At 44.9% G+C, this 18,630-nt stretch overlaps 1 protein-coding gene across 1 annotated transcript in view; it reads right to left on the bottom strand.

The window, feature by feature from the left end:
- The window catches only part of Hydin (HYDIN axonemal central pair apparatus protein), a 325,609-nt gene that overhangs the window by 109,144 nt on the left and 197,835 nt on the right, over nucleotides 1-18,630 (bottom strand). The window contains exons 25-30 of the mRNA XM_038312407.1: nucleotides 18,176-18,248; nucleotides 14,931-15,041; nucleotides 14,495-14,704; nucleotides 13,459-13,596; nucleotides 3,947-4,124; nucleotides 1,923-2,050 (exon numbers count right to left, since the gene is read on the bottom strand). Of these exons, the coding sequence (XP_038168335.1) occupies nucleotides 1,923-2,050; nucleotides 3,947-4,124; nucleotides 13,459-13,596; nucleotides 14,495-14,704; nucleotides 14,931-15,041; nucleotides 18,176-18,248 (838 nt within the window). The remainder of the gene's footprint in view (nucleotides 1-1,922; nucleotides 2,051-3,946; nucleotides 4,125-13,458; nucleotides 13,597-14,494; nucleotides 14,705-14,930; nucleotides 15,042-18,175; nucleotides 18,249-18,630) is intronic.

Genomic DNA, 18,630 nt, shown 5'->3' on the forward strand with positions numbered 1-18,630 from the left:
TGTAGTAAATAAAGATTAGCTTCACAATGAATAAATTCTCATGCACTCACAAACGAGGAAAGGTCTTTAAGAAAACCGATTATTTTAAGATTGGTTTATTTTATGTATATGAGTGTTTTGCCTGCATATATTCATGTGTATCACATGTATGCCTGGTGCTCACATAGTTCAGAAGAAAGCATCAGATCCCCTGGAACCAGAGACAGGGGTGGTTGGGAGCTGAACTTGGATCCTCTGGAAGAGCAACAAGTGCACTTACCTGCTGAGCCATCTCTCTACCCCCAAGCAGTAGAGTTTAAAAAAATGGGTGGCCAGATGGCTCAGCAGGTACAAAGGCATTCGCTTAAGTGTGACCACCTGAGGTGGAAGGAAGAAACAACTCCTGAAAGCTGTCCTCCGACTGTTTCACTTGCTCTGTGGCACGCGCCCAGTCCCCTGGCGAATAAATATATAATAAATATTTTTAAAAATAAAAATGTCTTGGCAAAAATCCTCAAGCACCACAGAGCTACTGTGTGTTTTCTCTGCATGGCTTCAGCTTCAGCAGGAATTTTTATATTCCTATGCAAGGATGCTCTGCCCTCCGTTTCTTTTTTAAAGTTTTACTTATATGAAGATGTGTATCGGTGGTTGTGTGCTCTCGAGCCCAGAGGTCCACAGTGGCCAGCGGCATTGGCTCCCCTGGAATTATAGTTACAGGTAGAGGAGTTTCACATTTGGAAGCCAGTGTTTAATGCAAACTCACAACAGTTGCTGAGAATAAGCGATTGTGAGTGCTCAGCTGTGGGTGGGACATCAATGTCATATCCCCTCACAAAGACTCAGGGGACATCTTGGAGGAGGGGGTTGAAAGAATGTAAGATCCAGAGGATGGGGAGGAGAGCTATTACACACAGGAACTCACAAGTTCCGTGGTTGCTGCACAAGACCGCCATGAGATCAAGTAATTTAAAAATTCCAGCATGGAGTGGGGAGGGGTTCCCAAAGCCCCACCCCTCGCCAAGCAGCTAATGGTAATTGGTGGCTGCTATTGGAGGGAGACTTTGCTTGGGGAGGGGTAGACGTTAGTAGGATGCTCATACCCCAGTAGACGATCTCATACATATTAGCAGCTCTAATTGGACTTGGTTAAAAAAGGGGCAAGAAGTAGAGAGGGAGATGAGAGATCCGTTGGGGTATTTCAACAGATGGGAGGTATATGGGGGAGCTGGAAGGAGGGAGCGGGGAGATACATATGTGACTCAGATACAGGGTAAATGTGTATGAAGTTTTCAAAAAATAGAAAGAAAGCAATTTTATGCTCAATAATGGACCATTTCAGCTCATTTCCCTGCCTACCCTTCCTACCAAAACTTGCTTTTCCTTCTGAGTCCCCTCTCCTGACACTCCCTCTCTATGATGCATCCAAGAGAAACATCATCCCTACCTCAGTTCACACCCACTCGATTCTGAGTGCTTGACCACTCCAGCTCTGAAACATTCCTCGTCCCCACTCAATTCTCTCTTCTCTGACTGCCACCAGCACTGTCTGCACCCCTACCCCTTCTCACCTAGAAGCAGCCCAACAGCTTTAAAAGCCCCTAGCTCCTCGTATCTGCTCTTACCCCATTAAGCCCTGTCCCTATAGCCCACAACACAGCTACAGGGATCTTTCAGAGATGCAAGCCCAATTAACCACAGCACTTCCGGTTAAAACATTTCAACAGTTCCTTCTTACCCCCAGGGAAAGTCCAAAGCTCTTATGGGTTCTCCAGGCAGCCGCTCACCTCGTTGGGCTCGTCTTGCCTTCTTCCCATGCGCCACGTTTGCCTTGACTGTATCTCTTTCCACTGTTTCTGGGATGTCCCACGTCATTGCCCCACCCCAATTTGCATGCTCTCTTCCCCCCACAGACATTCTGTGCAGGGCGGAGCGGCTCTCACCTCTGTATTCTCCTCTTCAGTGTTGTCCTCAGAGATCACCTCATAGTGATTGGCAGGCTCATATTTATTATACTCTTTCTCCATGTTTCTCTTCGCCTGTTCCAGGAAGTGTTCATACTTTTCATTGCCTGTGGAGGGCGGAGGGGAGGGAATCAGCGCAGTCAGAGATGCGCTCAGCCTCAAACCTAGCCTCGCAGCTCCAGGGGGCAGGGAAGGGAAGGGGGACATTTCGACACTTCACCTGCTGTATTTTCTCTACTTTGGAGGGACAGGTAATTTGTGAGTGAGCTGGATTTGTATCTGAGACCTCGCTGAGTTTAATGACATGGCTCATAAAAACTACAAGCTGGCCCTCAAGACTATGAGAGACCAACAGGCTCACCTGGAACGCTGCTCAGTTCTCACACTAAACCCTCTAACCCTGGAGTCCCTTCCAGTGCTGGACGAGCTGAGATGATTGGTCACTCTTTCCGTGGCTTTTGGCACCCTAAGTCCCTCCCAGTTAACACAAAGGATATGTTGGGGTCAAGTTCCTTCAAATCTAAGTGAGCCACAACACCCTTACTGAAGGAGGGAGACAATTAGCAGAGGGATTTCAGACACCTGGATCCACCCAAAGTCACTGCAAACTCAAAATGCTGCAAAGGTCAAAGTGGGTGAAGAAAAGAAAAAGCCGACTGTGAAACTCTGGGGGACGACGAGACTGCAGTGGACACCAGGGCTGAAGCCCCAACGATGGATGTGCGGATCTGGGTGACTGATAACCACACCCTCTGTGTTATGGCGCTAACGGGGAACCTGATTTTCAACCGTGAGGCAACGGTCTCCTTCCTGACCCTCATAGCTGGCTCTCTGTGTCTGCAGGGTCCGGATCTACACATTCAAATACTTATGGCCAACACTGCTTGGACAAACAGTGCATCTGTGGTGACGTTGGACAGGCTTTGTCTCATTATTGTCTCCTGGCAATTGAGCACAGTCACCGTTAGACACTTCTACTGTATTAGGCCTGTGAGAGTCTACAGGTGGGTTGAAGTACATGACAGATGTGTGTAGGAGCCATGCAAACCATGCCATTTTATGTGTGCGACTTGTGCGTGTGTACATTTTAGCCCCTGAAGCTAGCTCTGGCTGGATCCTGAGGCCTGAGGGTGTGTGTGGAGCTGGTTACCTCTCTCTGGCTGAAGCTATAATACTGGAGTGTAGTGTGGTCTTAGCTTTATTAACATTTGTGCTATATGAAATATAATACAATATAATATGAAAACATGTTTTCGGGGAGCTGATAATTATAATCTATTAGATGATCTGGAGCCAGTGAGTTTGTGACTTTAGAGAAGGCAGAGGAAGGCTGGAAAGTGGGCTTCAGTCTGAAGCACTGTAGGGAAAGTGGACCCAAGGGAGGCAAAGAAGGAAACCATGAAGAACAAGCAGGTTCTCTTGACCTTTGGTCCTCTCTTGGGTCAGGAAGAGCAGGCTAAAAGAACATCTCAGCCAAGTATTAGGACCTACCAAGGCAGGAGTACCAGCCTGGCACAGGAAGCTGGTTCTAGGGAACCACATGGGGCCAGAAAAGGCACAAAGGCAAATAGCAAATAGTATGTAACTTCAGTGTCTAAGCCAGGCCCCTGAGTGAAGGTCTACAGGGTGTGGCTGCTTCCCGTGACGGTTCTGTTCTGAGCATGCTATTGGGACAGAAGACTGGGAGAGAAGTTTTGGCTGGAAGGGACACACACTGGTCTAAATGTCACCACCTCTCCCTTTGATAGGGAGTTTAATGATGGCAAAACGGATCCGGAGTCTTAGTTTGCAATGGTCACAGCTTGAGTCGAATTTACTTCTTGTCCCAGACCCCTGGCAACCAAGGCACAACACAGAAGAGTACTAGAGAGGTTTTGCAAGCCAATAAAATGACCAAACAAAGTGAGTAGCCACGAGCCTTCAAAGATGCAGAAAAAGCCAAAGAAGACACTGGTGGCTTTTGTCCTCTGGGGGTCCTCTGCTATTGCAGTGGGTGATAGTACCTCGGAGGTTCCTGTGCAGATCAAGGCTGATCCGGGGAAAGATGCCCTCTCCGCACAGAGTGATATTTTCTGGGTCCAGGTGGGCGATCTGTATCTGGAAGCTTCTTTGGAAGACCTCAGGTATTCCAGGCAAGTAGTAAACTTTCAGCACCTGCTCCTTATTTGAGCGGATAAAACCCTACATGGTAGAGAGACCAAAGAGAGCTGGACAGTGTGCAGCGGACTTATGCTCCCTGTGGATGGCTAGACACACTACCCTCAGATCAGTTCCCAAGGTGCTGAGGAAAGATGACAAGAAAACACAGGGAAGGAGGCAGCAGAGGAACAGGCACTGCCCAAAAGAGGAACACAGGGAACATTTTAACAGAATGTTAAAACAAACATTTTAATGGGTTGTTCCTTTCTTAATGTCTGGGTTTTGAGCTTTGTATATTGTGTGCATTGGTCCTCTGTGGGATAAGTCACTAGCAGTGATCTTTTTCCACTCTGTGGGCTGACTATTCAATGACTTCACATTTTCTTTTTCTGTACAGAAGCTTCTAAGTTCCATAAAACACCTTTGTTCATTGATGACCTTATTTCCTGTGCTTCTGGAGTCTTGTTCAGAAAGTTCTCACCTGTGCTTACCTAGAAGTTGAAATATTCTTTTTTCCCCCCCTTTAGCAGTTTTGCTGTACCAAGCTGGTCTTGAACTCACAGAGCTCCAACTGCCTCTGCCGCCCAGTGCTGGGATTAAAAGTGCGCAGCACTGCCACACCCTACCAGACTAGCAAATTATATGTTGAGGTCTTTGCTCCACTAGATGCTGAATTTTGGGAAGGAAGAGAGATCAGGACCTAGTTCCATTTCCCACCCAGGGAAATCTGGATTTCCCAGAACCATCTGTTGAAGATGGTATCTATTCTCTGATGTATATTTTTGGCATTTCTAAAACAACAACAATAACAACAACAACAACAAAAATCAGATAACTGTATGTGTGTGATTTTATACTGCATTTATTTATTTATTTATTTATTTATTTATTTATTTATTTATTTATTTATTTATTTATTTTGGTGCCAGTGCCCTGTTGCTTTTATCCCTTTGATTCTGCGGTGTAACTGGAAAGCGGGTGTGGTGGTGTTACCTGCAGGATTCTTTTTGTTCCGGATTCAGACAGTGGAAGGCCTCACCTTTGTCAGCCATGAGGGAAATGCAAAGGAAGGTGACACCAAATTTGTCTTTTTAAAACACAAACCTGGAAAAATGTATCAAGTTGGGTGAGAACGTACACCACAGGAGATGCTTGTGTGCCTCTCGTGGGACTTTGAGAGCAGTAAACACACAGGGAAACCCTGTAGGAGTCGGGCACAGCAGCACAGGAATGGAATCCCAGTACTCAGTGGATGCAGGCCGTACCCTGGTGCGGGCCATGGCACAAGGGACAGCTTGAGTTCTGAGGTGGACGATGCTGCTTGAGAAAGTTCCAGTAAGACCTCACCAAGAGATTTGGCTACCAGCGCGTGGCTTCTGCTTTCGCTTTTAAGAGCAATTGTGCGTAATGGGGAGTTTTCTGTTAATGCAGCCCCCAGGGAAATGGATTCACATTCCTGGGATAAAACTCTGAAGACGGGGTCAAGGCCTGAAAGGAGAGTCACAGAAGGAAGGGTCTGCCTTTTGCCCCAAGGAATGTGGGACCAATAGGGTGGATTCTAAGAAATGTCTTGCTCAGCTCTGGACACAAGACGTCATAGGTATGCCTACTGTCCAATACTGGAGCAAATATAGAGGAAATAAGAACAATCCGGGCTGATGGAGAAAGAATGAGACACCAGAACCTTCCTTCTTGGGAGCCTATGTAAAGAACAGGCTCCTCCTATAACACCGAGGAACAGAAAAATGCTAAAATCAGCTAATTAAATGCTTATTATATTTTGTAAAGCTTGCATTTTAGAAAACATCAAATGATGCTACACATAACATAGGTAAGGTAAAAACAATTTCGGACTGTTGAACATAATGTAACCACATGAGCAGCCAGTCTGGACACAGGCTGGAAAAACAGAAGGTCTTTGCCTTGCAGACCCTGAGAAATCTGTCACTTCCTGATGTGACAGAGCTGTCTGAAGATGCTGTTTCAGGCAAGACTGTCTGTTTTGTTCTTCGCTTTTCTACCCTAGACATTTAACGGAGAAGCGAAAGGGATCCGGGGCCCTGATGCTTGCCAAATGACTTATGTAGTCAACATGCTATATAAATAAAGAGTCTCTTTGATTAAGAGAGAGATGCTGAACCCTCCGATGTGCGTTTGCCCTTTTCTTCCTCTGCCAACTCCATACCTCCTCTTTGGGACCTGAACCCCACTGAAAATGGACTTTGACAATATACCTAGCAATTTCATTTTTGGCACAAGTCCCTAGGAAAACATCTATCTACCTTTGGGCCAGAAGATATATATGGGAAAATTCATGGTAGGATTGTTGCTAATGGGAAACTTCTGGCTAGCTCACCTTCTAAAATTAAATGTGGTTTCAGTGGAAGATGGGAAATTTCAATATGGCTAGAAAAGAAATTCTATTCTGCAGTGAAAATAAGTGAACTGTAGCTATGATGTGACAATATGGCTAAATCTTAAAATCATAATGCTGGGCAAAAAGGCAAGTTGTCATGGATTACATCTAATTGTACCACTTAAATCATTTTATTTTATGTACATGAGTGGTTCTGTGGACCATATGGATGTCTGGTGCCTGGGGAGGTCAGAAGAGAGCATTAGATTCCTTGGAATAGGGTTACAGACGGTTGTGAGCTGCCATGTGGATGCTGCCCCTTGAAACCTGGTCCTCTGGAAGAGCAGCCAATGCTCTTAACCACTGTGCCATCTACCTAGCCCCAACTATGCCAGTTTTAAATAAAGTTTGCGAAAAAAGCAAAGTTCTTTTGGAACCTCAACTGGGAAAGCAATACTGGCCAAATTCTAGTTAAGGAAGTGTCTATAATTCAGTATGATTTGTATCTTCATAATTTTTAAATTCTCTCTGAGTGTGTGTGTGTGTGTGTGTGTGTGTGTGCACGCACACACATGTGAGTGTAAGGAGGACGATAATCTTGGGTGTCATTCCTCAGAGCGTGATGTTGGCTTTTGATGCAGAATCTCTCATTTGCATGAAATTCATCATAGCTAACATGGTTGCGAGGGAGCCCTAGGTCTGCCTGTCTCCACTTCCCCAGAGCTGGGGTCACAGGTGTGCACCACCATGCCTGCCTCTTTTTTTTAAGCCTCCCTAGCCCACTATTTAATATCTTAGGAATAATATATATTCTTTGAAGAAAAACTATTGAATGAGGGTAAGAAAAAAATAAGCCACAGCATAAATAATCATAAAACAATGAGAACATATTGACATATGTTGAGCTATAATTTATTTAATGCACATGTGCTGGGGATACACTAACCCTAGTGAAGTCAATAAACTTATCTCAAATCCCCAAACTGAGAGTGGCGCTTGCCTGTCACCATGCCTGTGAGAAGCCATTGCTCTTTCTCTCCACTCTCAGGCTTCCTTATATGCTATATTTTTTGATGCTCACTCCTGAATTTCACAAGACCCTCACCCTCATGAATCACTGTGTGAGGTTACACACATGTGGTGTGTGTGTGTGTGTGTATGCGCGCATGCGTGCGTGTGCACGTGTGTGCGTGCGTGTGTGTGTGTGTGTGTGTGTGTGTGTGCGTGTGCGCATGTCCGCACTGCACAATCCAGCTGCAAAGGGTGCCATGCTTGTTTCAGTAGGGTTTATCTTCACACCATCTTGCTGCCTTCTCCTGGGCAGTCCACAAAATTCTCCATTTCCCCACAGAGCCATTCTTCCTGTGCTCAGTGTTCTGGGAGGAGGGCAGTCGTAGCTTCTCTCTCCAAAGCTTAGCAATGCATTTTCCCAATAAGAACGGTTCTCAAGCAGTACTGCTGGGCAGACGTCTCTCTGTTGCTATACGCTGAATATGCACGGGCAATTATGCATTCTGCAAATATTGGTTTGCATGTTTGGGAACTTGGCTTCATAATAGGACAGCTGGCATATTGCGAAAGGAAAAATATGCAGAGAAAATCCCATTCAGACAGAAAGAGAAGCCCTAGGTAAAAAGGGGTCATCACAGCAGCTTCAAGGCCCTGGACCTCAGAAAGGCCTCTTGCAAGGCTGACCCTTGATTGGCATCTGGGAGCCAAAGTTCTGGAAGGTTCTTGACATTTCCTTGCCATTCCTTACCTTGCCACATCTATGCAAATAGTACAGTTTATGTCACCTCCTTGCTTGATTTCTGAGGGAATTTTGCTATGTGACAGGCAGAAGCCCCCAGATGACAAGCATCTCCAGTGAGTCCCTGGCAGCTCTCAAGCTGTCACCACAGTTTATTGCTGGGGGACTGTGATGATTAGGCTTTGTTGTCAACTTGACTGGCTTTAGGATCACCATGGAAACACTCATCTGTGTGTCTGTGAAGATGTTTTCAGAATGGCTTAACTGAGGTTAGACACAACCGGAATGTGGGTAGCGCTGTCCCACGGGCTGGGGTCCGGGAGAGAATAAAAATGAGGAAGCAAGCTTAACAAGTGGCATTCACCTCTCTTGATGCTTTCTGACTGTGGACACTGTCACCAGCACCTCGGGCTCCTGCTGCAATGCAGACAATCTGCGACTGCCCCACATCGTGATGGACTATATTCCTTCTTAAATAAGCCCTTCCTTCCATCCTCTGCCCTTCCTTCCTCCCATTAGCCCTCCTTTTCTTCTCCCCTCCCAATTCATTGCATTTATTTATTTGTTTGTTTGTTTATTTATTTATTTATTTACTTATTTATTTTTGACCTGGTATTTTGTCACAGAAATGAAAAGAATAGCTAAGACAGGGACTTAGTGTCCTGTGGGACTCCCTGGCGGGCATCCTCTCAGGTGTGCCTCGCTTCTGACCTTTTGTCTTTGAGCTTCATTCCTTTGCTGATTTTGCTTTGTGCCCTTCTGCTATAATAAATCATAGTTGTGAGAATGACTTATTGCTGAGTCCAAGGAATCTTCCTGGAGAAGAAGGCACATGTGGCATTTGAACAAGTTTGGCCAGCCTCTCAGAAAGCAATCCATCCCAGACGGCAGAAAGGAAAGAAATGTTCACTTCTTACACCCAAGCTGGCCAAAGCACAAAGAAGGAGTTTATGGACCAATTGTCACTTGATAACAAAGGTGCAAGAGTAGTATTAGCTAATATTTATTAGCTAACCGAAACCAGATTATGCACACATATGAGCATATTTTAAAATGTAGGTGACAGCATATAATTTTTCAACATTCTATTTTCTTTTTCACCTAATAGATCTCATACTCAATCCAATATTAATGTATCTTTGTAATGAGTCTTTCTTTGTCCCACCAGCCAGCTCCCAAATCATGACATGGAGATTTATTAATTATGAAATCTTGGCCAATAGCTTAGGCTTATTTTTAGTTAGATCTTATAACATAACCCATTTTTATTAATTTATGTGCTGCCCCAAGACTTGTTTACCCCATCTACGTATTGTCCATCTTGCTTTCCGGCTTCCTCCATGTCTCCTTGTGTTTCCACCCTTTTCCTTCCCAGTGTCCTCTGTGCCTGGAAACCCTGCCTAGCTATTGGCCAGTTAGCATTTTATTAAACCAATCAGAGTGACAAATCTTTACACAGTGTAATCAAATATCTCACAACACATCTAGAATTGCCACATCCTTTTTAACTGCTGTGTATTATTCTGCCACACAATTTTAATACCCTAACGCATACAGTTTTATATTTTGATAGACATTTAGTCTGTTTTTTATATTTCTATTACAGTTTATGCAGAAAAGAGTCTTACACTTTACTTTGCAAGTGTGGGAGAATGTATTCATGATAATTAGGTGTGAAAAAGTTGATCAAAGAGTAATTTTAATAGAGATTGTCAAGTTTTTCTCCACAGAGTCGCATCAAATTCACACCTACAGCAGCCATGTAAACTCAGATGCTGATGAAGGAGAGCAGAAGAAAGAGAGGAGAAAAGGTAGTAAGTAGAAAAAGACAGAAAAAACATTTAGAAAACTTTGATGGAGAGAATACAAGGAAGAAATAATACCACAAACAAAATAATAAAGTTCAACAATGCGTATTCTATGAGGGAGCTAAGCTAAACTAAATGAAATAGGCTGTGATAGGTGGCGTGAGGAAGACAGATACCACAATGCTGAGACCTCGGGAAGTGGGCACATGGCAAAAGCTGTTAAAGATGAGAAAGGGACCACTTAAAATAGGCAAAATGAAGTCTGTGAGGAACACTTAATGGAAATGAAATCTTATGTGTCAACAGAGAAATGAACATGTAGACAACACAAATTCTTAATTACATATTTCAAAAATTAATTATTTGAGGACGTCATATAAGGTATTTTGTTCATATTTATCTTCCTTCCTCCTCCCCCAAATTTTGCATCTGTATGTATGTGGGCTATGCATGCATATGTGGACACATACTCACATGTGTGGGAGGACATGCATATTTGGGTGTGCATGTGTAGTATGTGTGTGTGTGTGTGTGTGGCTAGAGGTTGACACTGGGTGTTATCTTCCATCCTTCCGACTTACACATGGAGTCAGACCGCTCAGTTGAGCCCAGAGCTCAGTGATTTGGCTAGTGTGCTCTGGGGATTCCTCAGTCTCTGCCTGCTGAGTGCTGAGACTGCAGATGGACTGCCATGCCCATCAGCATCCATGGGTGCTGGAGGTCTGAACTCCGGTCCTCATACTTACACGGCAAGCGCTTTGTCCACTGAACAATCGCGCCAGTCACAGCACACATATTTTTATGTTAATAGACAGTTAAAGTGGAGGAGCGCAAACTCTCTCTGCGTGCCACTTAGTCTTAGAAAAAGTGAACAAACAAAAGATAGAGAAGATTTGAATGCTGCAATTATCTGGTTAATTTCATAGAGATTCATGATAATCTTTACTCTGTAGTCTTTTTTATTTTTTGGTTTTTCGAGACAGGGTTTCTCTGTGGCTTTGGAGCCTGTCCTGGAACTAGCTCTTGTAGACCAGGCTGGCCTCGAACTCACAGAGATCCGCCTGCCTCTGCCTCCCGAGTGCTGGGATTAAAGGCGTGCGCCACCACCGCCCGGCCTTCACTCTGCAGTCTTGAAAGCATGGTGTTTCTTGTATTCTTTAGTGCTAAACATCATTTTCACTTCTAAATACACCTGTGAACCTGCTGAGTAGGAGCGGAGAGGCCCCCATTGTCTCTGACTGTCAGGTCGTGGTGCTTGCCAAGCCTGGTGACCTGAGCTCCATCTCCTGACCCACAGGGTGGCAGGCGAGCACTGATGCCGGAAGTGACCTCTGACCTCCACACGCCGCAGTGACCACCCCATCAATAAAAGTAATGAAGATTCTGATGGAGGACTCTCATTGGCTGATAAACAAACTGCCTTGGCTTTTTGATAGGGCAAAATTTAGATAGGTGGAGTAGACAGAACAGGAAAAAGGAAGTGAGGTAGATGGCTCAGACAGTTGCCCCGCCTCGCCTCTCTGAGCAGACCGCCATGCCTCTCCTTAGGGAGAGAGATCCGATGAAGCCAGCCACCAGGTCAGACGTGCTGAATCTTTCCCGGTAAGACACCATTCATGGTGTTACAAAGATTATTAGGTATGGGTTAGTCAAGATGTGAGTAAGAGGCTGAAAATAATGGGCCAGGCAGTATTTAAAAGAATACAATTTGTGTGATGTTATTTTGGGGTATAAGCTAGCCGGTGGCCGGGACCTGGGCAGGATGAAAAGCAGGCCTGCCCGCAGCTCCTCACTACAAGATTCTAAAAGTGTATTAGTTTGGAAGTAAACAGAAATGCATAATTTAGATAACTTAGAAAATAATGAAAATTGTGATAGCAGTTATACACGTGAATAAAATGCCCGGATTTTGAGAAGATCTGTTTACTTTTTATTTTATGTGGATGAGTGCTTTGTTCACATGAACGTCTGTGAATCACACACATGTCTGGTGCCTGTGGAGACCAGAAGAAGGCATCAGAGTCCCTGGAACTGGAGCTATGGACAGATAGGAGCTGCCATGTGGGTGCTGACAGCCAAACCCCAGTCCTCTGCAAGAGCAACAAGTGCTCTTTACCACTGAGCCAGCTCTCCAGCCTGATTTCTTCCTGGTTAAATCTGTCATCTTCCGAAAACTTATGAGGGGAGGCTAATGGATATATTCAAGGAATAAACAGTCTTGCCTGTTCCACTGTTCTTTAAGAAAGAAAGGTCAGCCTTAGACTTGTGAAGTTAGGAAAAGCATTCACAGATGCCAATTCAGAAGAACAGTTAAGGCTTATCAGGAAAAGAGAACGAAGGGAGTTGATTTAGCAGCTCCTAACCGGGGTTTGAAAGCCGCAGTCATGAAAATAGCATGGAGTTAACATACAGGTGCACAGGTCAAAGGCCACTGGGGCTGGCGATGGACTCGAGCATGAACGACATGCCAGGGAGAACAGCATTCCTCGTCTCTGGATGATAAGACGGCACAGCAGCTAAAAGCACTTTGCTGTTGGAGGACCCGAGTCAGGTGCCTCCTAACGGCCAGTGACTCCACTTTGAGGGACCTGACGTCCCTCTCTGGCCTCCTTGGGCACTCACCCACATAAATAAAAATAAAACCTCCAAAAGATTACGAATAACTATAAATTAATTATATAGATTTAAAAAAATATTTTCTAGCGTTTTATAAAAATCATGTGTCATCTTCAGGAGGAGAAAAATTTAACAAAAGGTTTTAGAAACCGAGAGATCAATACAGTATCATCAGGAGCCACTTCCCCTTGCTCCGAAAGCCACAGTGACTCTTTCAAGGCTGTGGGTGTCTTCATACATGCAGAGGAAAAGTTGCTTTGGTACAGCTCGTATGGGGGAAGCCCCGAGGAACGGCAAGGACATTTGATGTCCTGGTGGGAAAGACCCTCCCCACCACTGAAATAGTAATCTCATCATACAGGGTGGCCTTAAATGTAAGGGCCTCCTTCCTATGCCTCCAGAGTACTGGGATTTGAAAGGTGTACCACATCCAACTAAAACCAATGATTATCATGGGGGAAATCCATAGGTTGAAACTAATTGGTTTATCATGTGTCCATGGTACCTGGAAACGGTAACGTAGGACTTGATAAATGTTTCTTTAGTGAAGAGTGTCCCTAAGTCTATCTTTCCGTCAGTCTACCCATCAATCCATCTATTGACACGGTTCATATAACCAATGTTGGCCTCAGACTTGCTAAGTAGTCAAGACTGGCCTCTGTCAAACACCTGGTCCTCCTGCTTCACCCTCCTGAATGCTGGGATCACAGGTGTGCACCATCATAGTTGACTCCAAATTCTCAGTTCTAACTAAAAAAGCCACACCTGCGGTACTGGCAGTAGCGCTCCCCCCCGGCCTGGGTGTGGCTTGTTTCTCTGGTGTGAGCCCTCTCAGTTCAGACTCACCGACAGAGGCAGGATAAGTGGTACTCCGGGGAGCAGATTCTTTGGTGAAGACCGGTAGTTAGTCAGAACCTTGAACTCAAAGCCAACTTTCCCAATGTTTTTCAGTGTGATTTCGCGCTCCGTGACATGGTCAAACAGCTGGAGAGAGAACAGGAAGAAGGGCTGTTACCTGCCTGGGGCTTCTGCTTTTGCCCTGGCAAAAGGGATCAGCACATACGCCCCACAGACACTCCATCAGATACTGGCCAGTTGCTTGGCCACCCTATTGCCTGCCCCATCTATGGCCTGCGGGAGTGCATGAAGGTCTGGCCTTGTGGAATGACATCTCCATAACTCAGGGCAACACAAGAGCAGGATATCCAAGAGGAGCTTCGGTGAGGGTCAGGAGACAATGGTATGGCAGAGGCCTTGAGCCAGACCAGTGACTCATTGCAACAAACATCTTGCAGGTGGGGCTGGTTGGACAAAAGGGTAAACTATGTGACACCCCACAGCTCCTGATGCCACTGGGATGTATGTAACCCTGGCACTTGGGAGGCGGTGGTGGAAGGATCAGAAATTGAGGTCATCCCTTGGCTGCACACGGAGTTTGAGGTAAGCCTGGTTGCATGAGACTCTGCCTCTAAAAATCAAAACCCAAAACATCGAAAGAAAAATCTAGGCATGGCTTGATGAAGTCCTGTAGTGTGATTAGTGTAACTGAGTGGGTGACTTGGAAATACCGGGTGCTGCACGTATGCGGGGTGTGTGGGAGAGCGCAGCAAAGAGCCTTGGGCATTGTAAATGGAGGAGTGCAGGAAAATATGCTAACGAGAGAAAAAGAAGGATCGCGGCAGCTTCTGGACAGAAAAATGAGCATCTTCTCATGTTTAACTTGAGGAGACAGTGAGCAACACAAGGGAAAATGGTTGCAAACAGGGGGACCGGGGCAGGGGAGCTGATTACGGATGCGTGATGGTTCGAGAGATTCAAGGGTAAGGGCTACAATCCATGTTTAAGGCAAACCCAGAAAATCCCCGCCTGCTGTCTGCAGTACCTGTAGTCCGTAGTTAATGTCCTTAGTGTCAAAGGAGTAGCTGACCAGGGAGGCCTCTCCCTTCAGTACTATCTCATAGGTGGGCCCTCCTTCCACTTCGCACAGAGCTTTGGCCCTTGCAATGATGTCACAGTGTCCATAGAAGGTAAATGATATCTGATGGCTGCTGTATGGCCGCAGAACTCCGTAGAGGGGCAAAATGTCAAACACCTGCAGAGAAAGTCACCCCACGTGGGAACAGCGGTCATGGTGACGGGTCGGCGGCAGATGAGTTAAATTTTGTCAGTGAGCGGACTCATTCTGGACTTTTAACCGAACTCTTGGACATGTATGAAGGTAACAGTGGAGACACTCCGGGCAGATGCTCGGTTCTAATATAGAGCAGGTGCTTAGACATATCAGTGCTAGGTAATCAGGGACCCCGGAGACCACTTACTTCTTCTATCCCGATGGAAAGCATCTCCTCCTGCTCAAAGATCCACAGGGATTCTGGGTAGTCCGCCTGGCTCTGGCTTCTTTCTGTTTCTGCCGAGCTGTATTTTATTGCCTAGAAATGGAAAAGGGAGGAAAAGCTAGCAAGCACGTGCAGCTTGTCATTAGTGCACACCTCTCCATCCCTGTGAGAGAGAGGAAACAAAGCAGATGTGATGACAGGACGGGGACGTGGGGCATGGACAGGTGGCCCAGTGGCTAAGAGCAAGCACCAGAGGACCTCGGTTTGGAATCCCAGCACCCATGTTGAGTGGCTCAGAGGCACCTGAAACTCCAGCTCAAGAGACCTGGCTCTCTCTTCTGGCCACAATGGGCACTGCACGTGTGTGTGTGTGTGTGTGTGTGTGTGTGTGTGTGTGTATCCTCCCCAACACAAGAATATGTAAGTGAAAATACCTTTTAAAACACTGGACATTTTTCCTATAACAATAACTGGACAATACTCACAATGTACATATATGTGTGTATACAGCAGAGTTATTTTAACAGGGGATCTCTGAAAGCAAGCTGTCTGCCCACCAGCAACAGCACGCTTTAAATAAAGCGTGTGTGGTACCTCTCTACCCACGGAGGACGACACAGTGTGTATTTGTTGACCAGGAATGAGAGAAAAGGTGGATTCATTCATGTGAGATTGCATAGCCTCATAGCCTCGTGTGAGTCACAGTCTGAAGGCAGGAGCGAGTGCAGACTCATCCTGAGGTTTGCATATGCAAAGCAGTATCTGGGAGATGTCAAGCAGTTCGCTAGTATTTTTCTTATGAATGAAGGGATTCAGGGGAGTTTTCCTTTGATTTTTCTGTACTGTATGAATTCTTGATGACAAGCATCTCTGAGGATGGAAATTAGTGAACATTCAGAAGACAAATGTGTGACATTAAAAAGCAGGGAAAAATTTAAGGAAAGAAAAGACAATAGGTTATATAGTACGTATTATGTCTGTCCTGTATTATATGTGTCTGTCTATATCCCATGTGATGGAATTGTCTTCAAGAGCATCACTTAGAATATTAAAAGTAGTTGATACATATTCATGATACAAATTTAAAATATTAAAAAGGTATATAGCTAAGAAAATAATACTTCCACCAATATTCCTTACTCTTCAGCTGTCTCTTAGGTAACCACTGGTTGGGTTTTGATAGGTTCCACCTGATTATTTTATTTTGAATAATTTTTAAAAATTTAATTTAAAATATTTTGATGTATTTATGCATGCATTTGAGAATGGGTAAGTGCAGAAGTGGAAGTGCCCATGGAGGGCAGAGATGATGCCACATGCGGATTCCTGATGTGGGCACTGGGAATGCACTCTGGAAGAGCAGCAAGTGCTCCTAACTGCCGAGCCACCTCTTCAGGCTTTATTAGACTAGTACTTATGGAAGATATACTATGAACTAGTTCTAGGTTCTGGGGATAAAATGGTGACCAGAACAGGAAAAAGAAAACCTCTGCCCTCATGATGCTTGTACTTCTTAGATATTCTATATGTACGCAGATACATCTATTTCACCATTTCAGAAACATAGACTGCCAAGTCTCCTGGCTAGACTGCTTTCACATGCATGCATCCTCTCACTGAAGTGGGAAAGGATAATGGTTCCCGCCAACAGAGACAATGTAAAAAATGTTTACAACTATGCAAAGTTTATTAAGTATTCAGTAAGTGCTAGTTGTTAGGGCTGGAAAGATGGCTCAGTGGGTAAAATAATGGCTGCTCTTGCAGGGATCTGGATTCTATTCCCAGCAACCACCTGACAGCACATAACCATCTGTCCAATTCCAGGGGAATCTTATGCCCTCTACTGGTCTGTGTGGGCACTGCATGCACATGTGACACATACACACATGCAGGCAAAAATCACATATATAAAAAATTTAAAAAATAACCATTAGTTTTTGTTTTTATATAGTTTTGTCTTGACTTAAATGGTTGCACACTATGCACACACTTTAGTGGTTGCCTGTTTTCACCTAGCACTTTTTTATTTAATACTTTTGAGTTTATAGCAAACTAGTAGAGAATCTGTTGGTTTTTTATAATAGAATTACATTCCATTGCACTGCCTTGTACAGATGCAATTTGGCTTATTCAGTTACTCTCCTGTTGGAAGAATTGTTCTTTCCAAAATGTTCTTTTTTTTTTTAAATAAAGCTGTGATGTACAAGTCTAGTTATATCTGCATATAAACACAGGGGCATATCTGGAGATTAATTTAAAAGAGGAAAAGTGTGTTTTAAATATTGAAACACCTTCCAAGTTACTTGTCATAGAGGTTATATCAGTTTGCTCCACTGCCTGTACATATGAAAATCTCTGCAAATTTGGATTCTTTGCCATGACCGTGTCTTAGCAAAGTAATTAATTTTGCTTTCTTTTTCATTTTTTTCTGCTATTTCTAAGGTGTAATAAAAATATCTTTCTAGTGGAGAACTTTGTGTCTCCAATGGATTTCTTCGTCTGTCATGCTGGAGGAAGTATTGAAGGGTATGGATTCTATATGTGTGTATGTGGATTGTGGGCATGTTGTATATGGAAGTGCTTATGTACATGTATATGTTTATTGTGTTCACATGGGAGAGCAGGTGCCAGTACATATGTGTGTGCATATATGTGGAGGCAAGATGTCAGATGTTTACATCTTGATCATTCTCCACCTATTTTATCGAGATAGGGTCTCTCACTGAATCTGTAGCTCACCACCAGTTCGGCTAGACTGTAGGCCTGTCTCCACACCCATCGCCCCCAGTGCTGGGATTACCGATGTGTGGCGGAGAGACTGGCTTTTACGTGGGCACTGGAGATCTGACTCAGGGCCTCATGCTTGTACAATCTGCTCTCTAAGCACTGAGCTGCTTCCCTGGCCTGCAGCTTTCAGCTCGCCTTTGCACATGCTACACTGTTCCCGAGAAAGGTACTTTTCCACTGGGAGCCCCACAGCGGAGAGGGAAGATCACGTGACCAGGCAGGCCTAAAGAAGCCAATTTTTCACTTTCAGAAATTGTGTCTCGAGGTTTCCCAGGCGCTCACTGAGGTGTTCTCTCTGGGGAAGAGGTGACCTGGACAAAGCTACCTAGCCTCATGACAGCTCCGTCCCAGTGTTGCGCATGGCGCGCTGCCTCTAGCTCTTCTTTGCTTTGGGAAGAGCCTTTCCTCACTAGCCCTGCCCAGGAGTACAGGAGCCCTACTTCTGAGATCACGGTGGAGGCTGTGCGCTTTTTGATTTCTTCAGGTCCAGCTTCATCATCCATAAGGATAGTCCTGGGGATTTGGAGGAAATGAGAGAATCACTCACTTGGCAGCCATCACCATCAGTCCAGCTGTATCCCCCCTCCCTCTTTCTCTTTGCCATGTCTAGAGTATCACTGAAGGAACACTTTCTCCAAGAGCTCGGATGGCAGTGCTCAGCTGTAGAGTGAGCCTTTACACTGCTCAGTGTCCAAGAGGTGCATCAGGTTCATGTCCTATTCTTTAAAAAAGCATCCCGGGAATCATGGGCAATTCTTCAGACAGTTTGGACAAGCCCTCAGTCCTCAATGTTCAAGTTCGCAACTTTTTTAAAATTTTGTTTTTGAGCCTGGGTTTCACCGTGTAGCCCAGGCTGGCTTCTCAAACTCATAATCCTCTGCCTCAGGCTCATGAA

The sequence above is a fragment of the Arvicola amphibius genome, chromosome 15 (genome assembly GCF_903992535.2).
Source record: "Arvicola amphibius chromosome 15, mArvAmp1.2, whole genome shotgun sequence".
NCBI classification, from domain to species: domain Eukaryota; kingdom Metazoa; phylum Chordata; class Mammalia; order Rodentia; family Cricetidae; genus Arvicola; species Arvicola amphibius.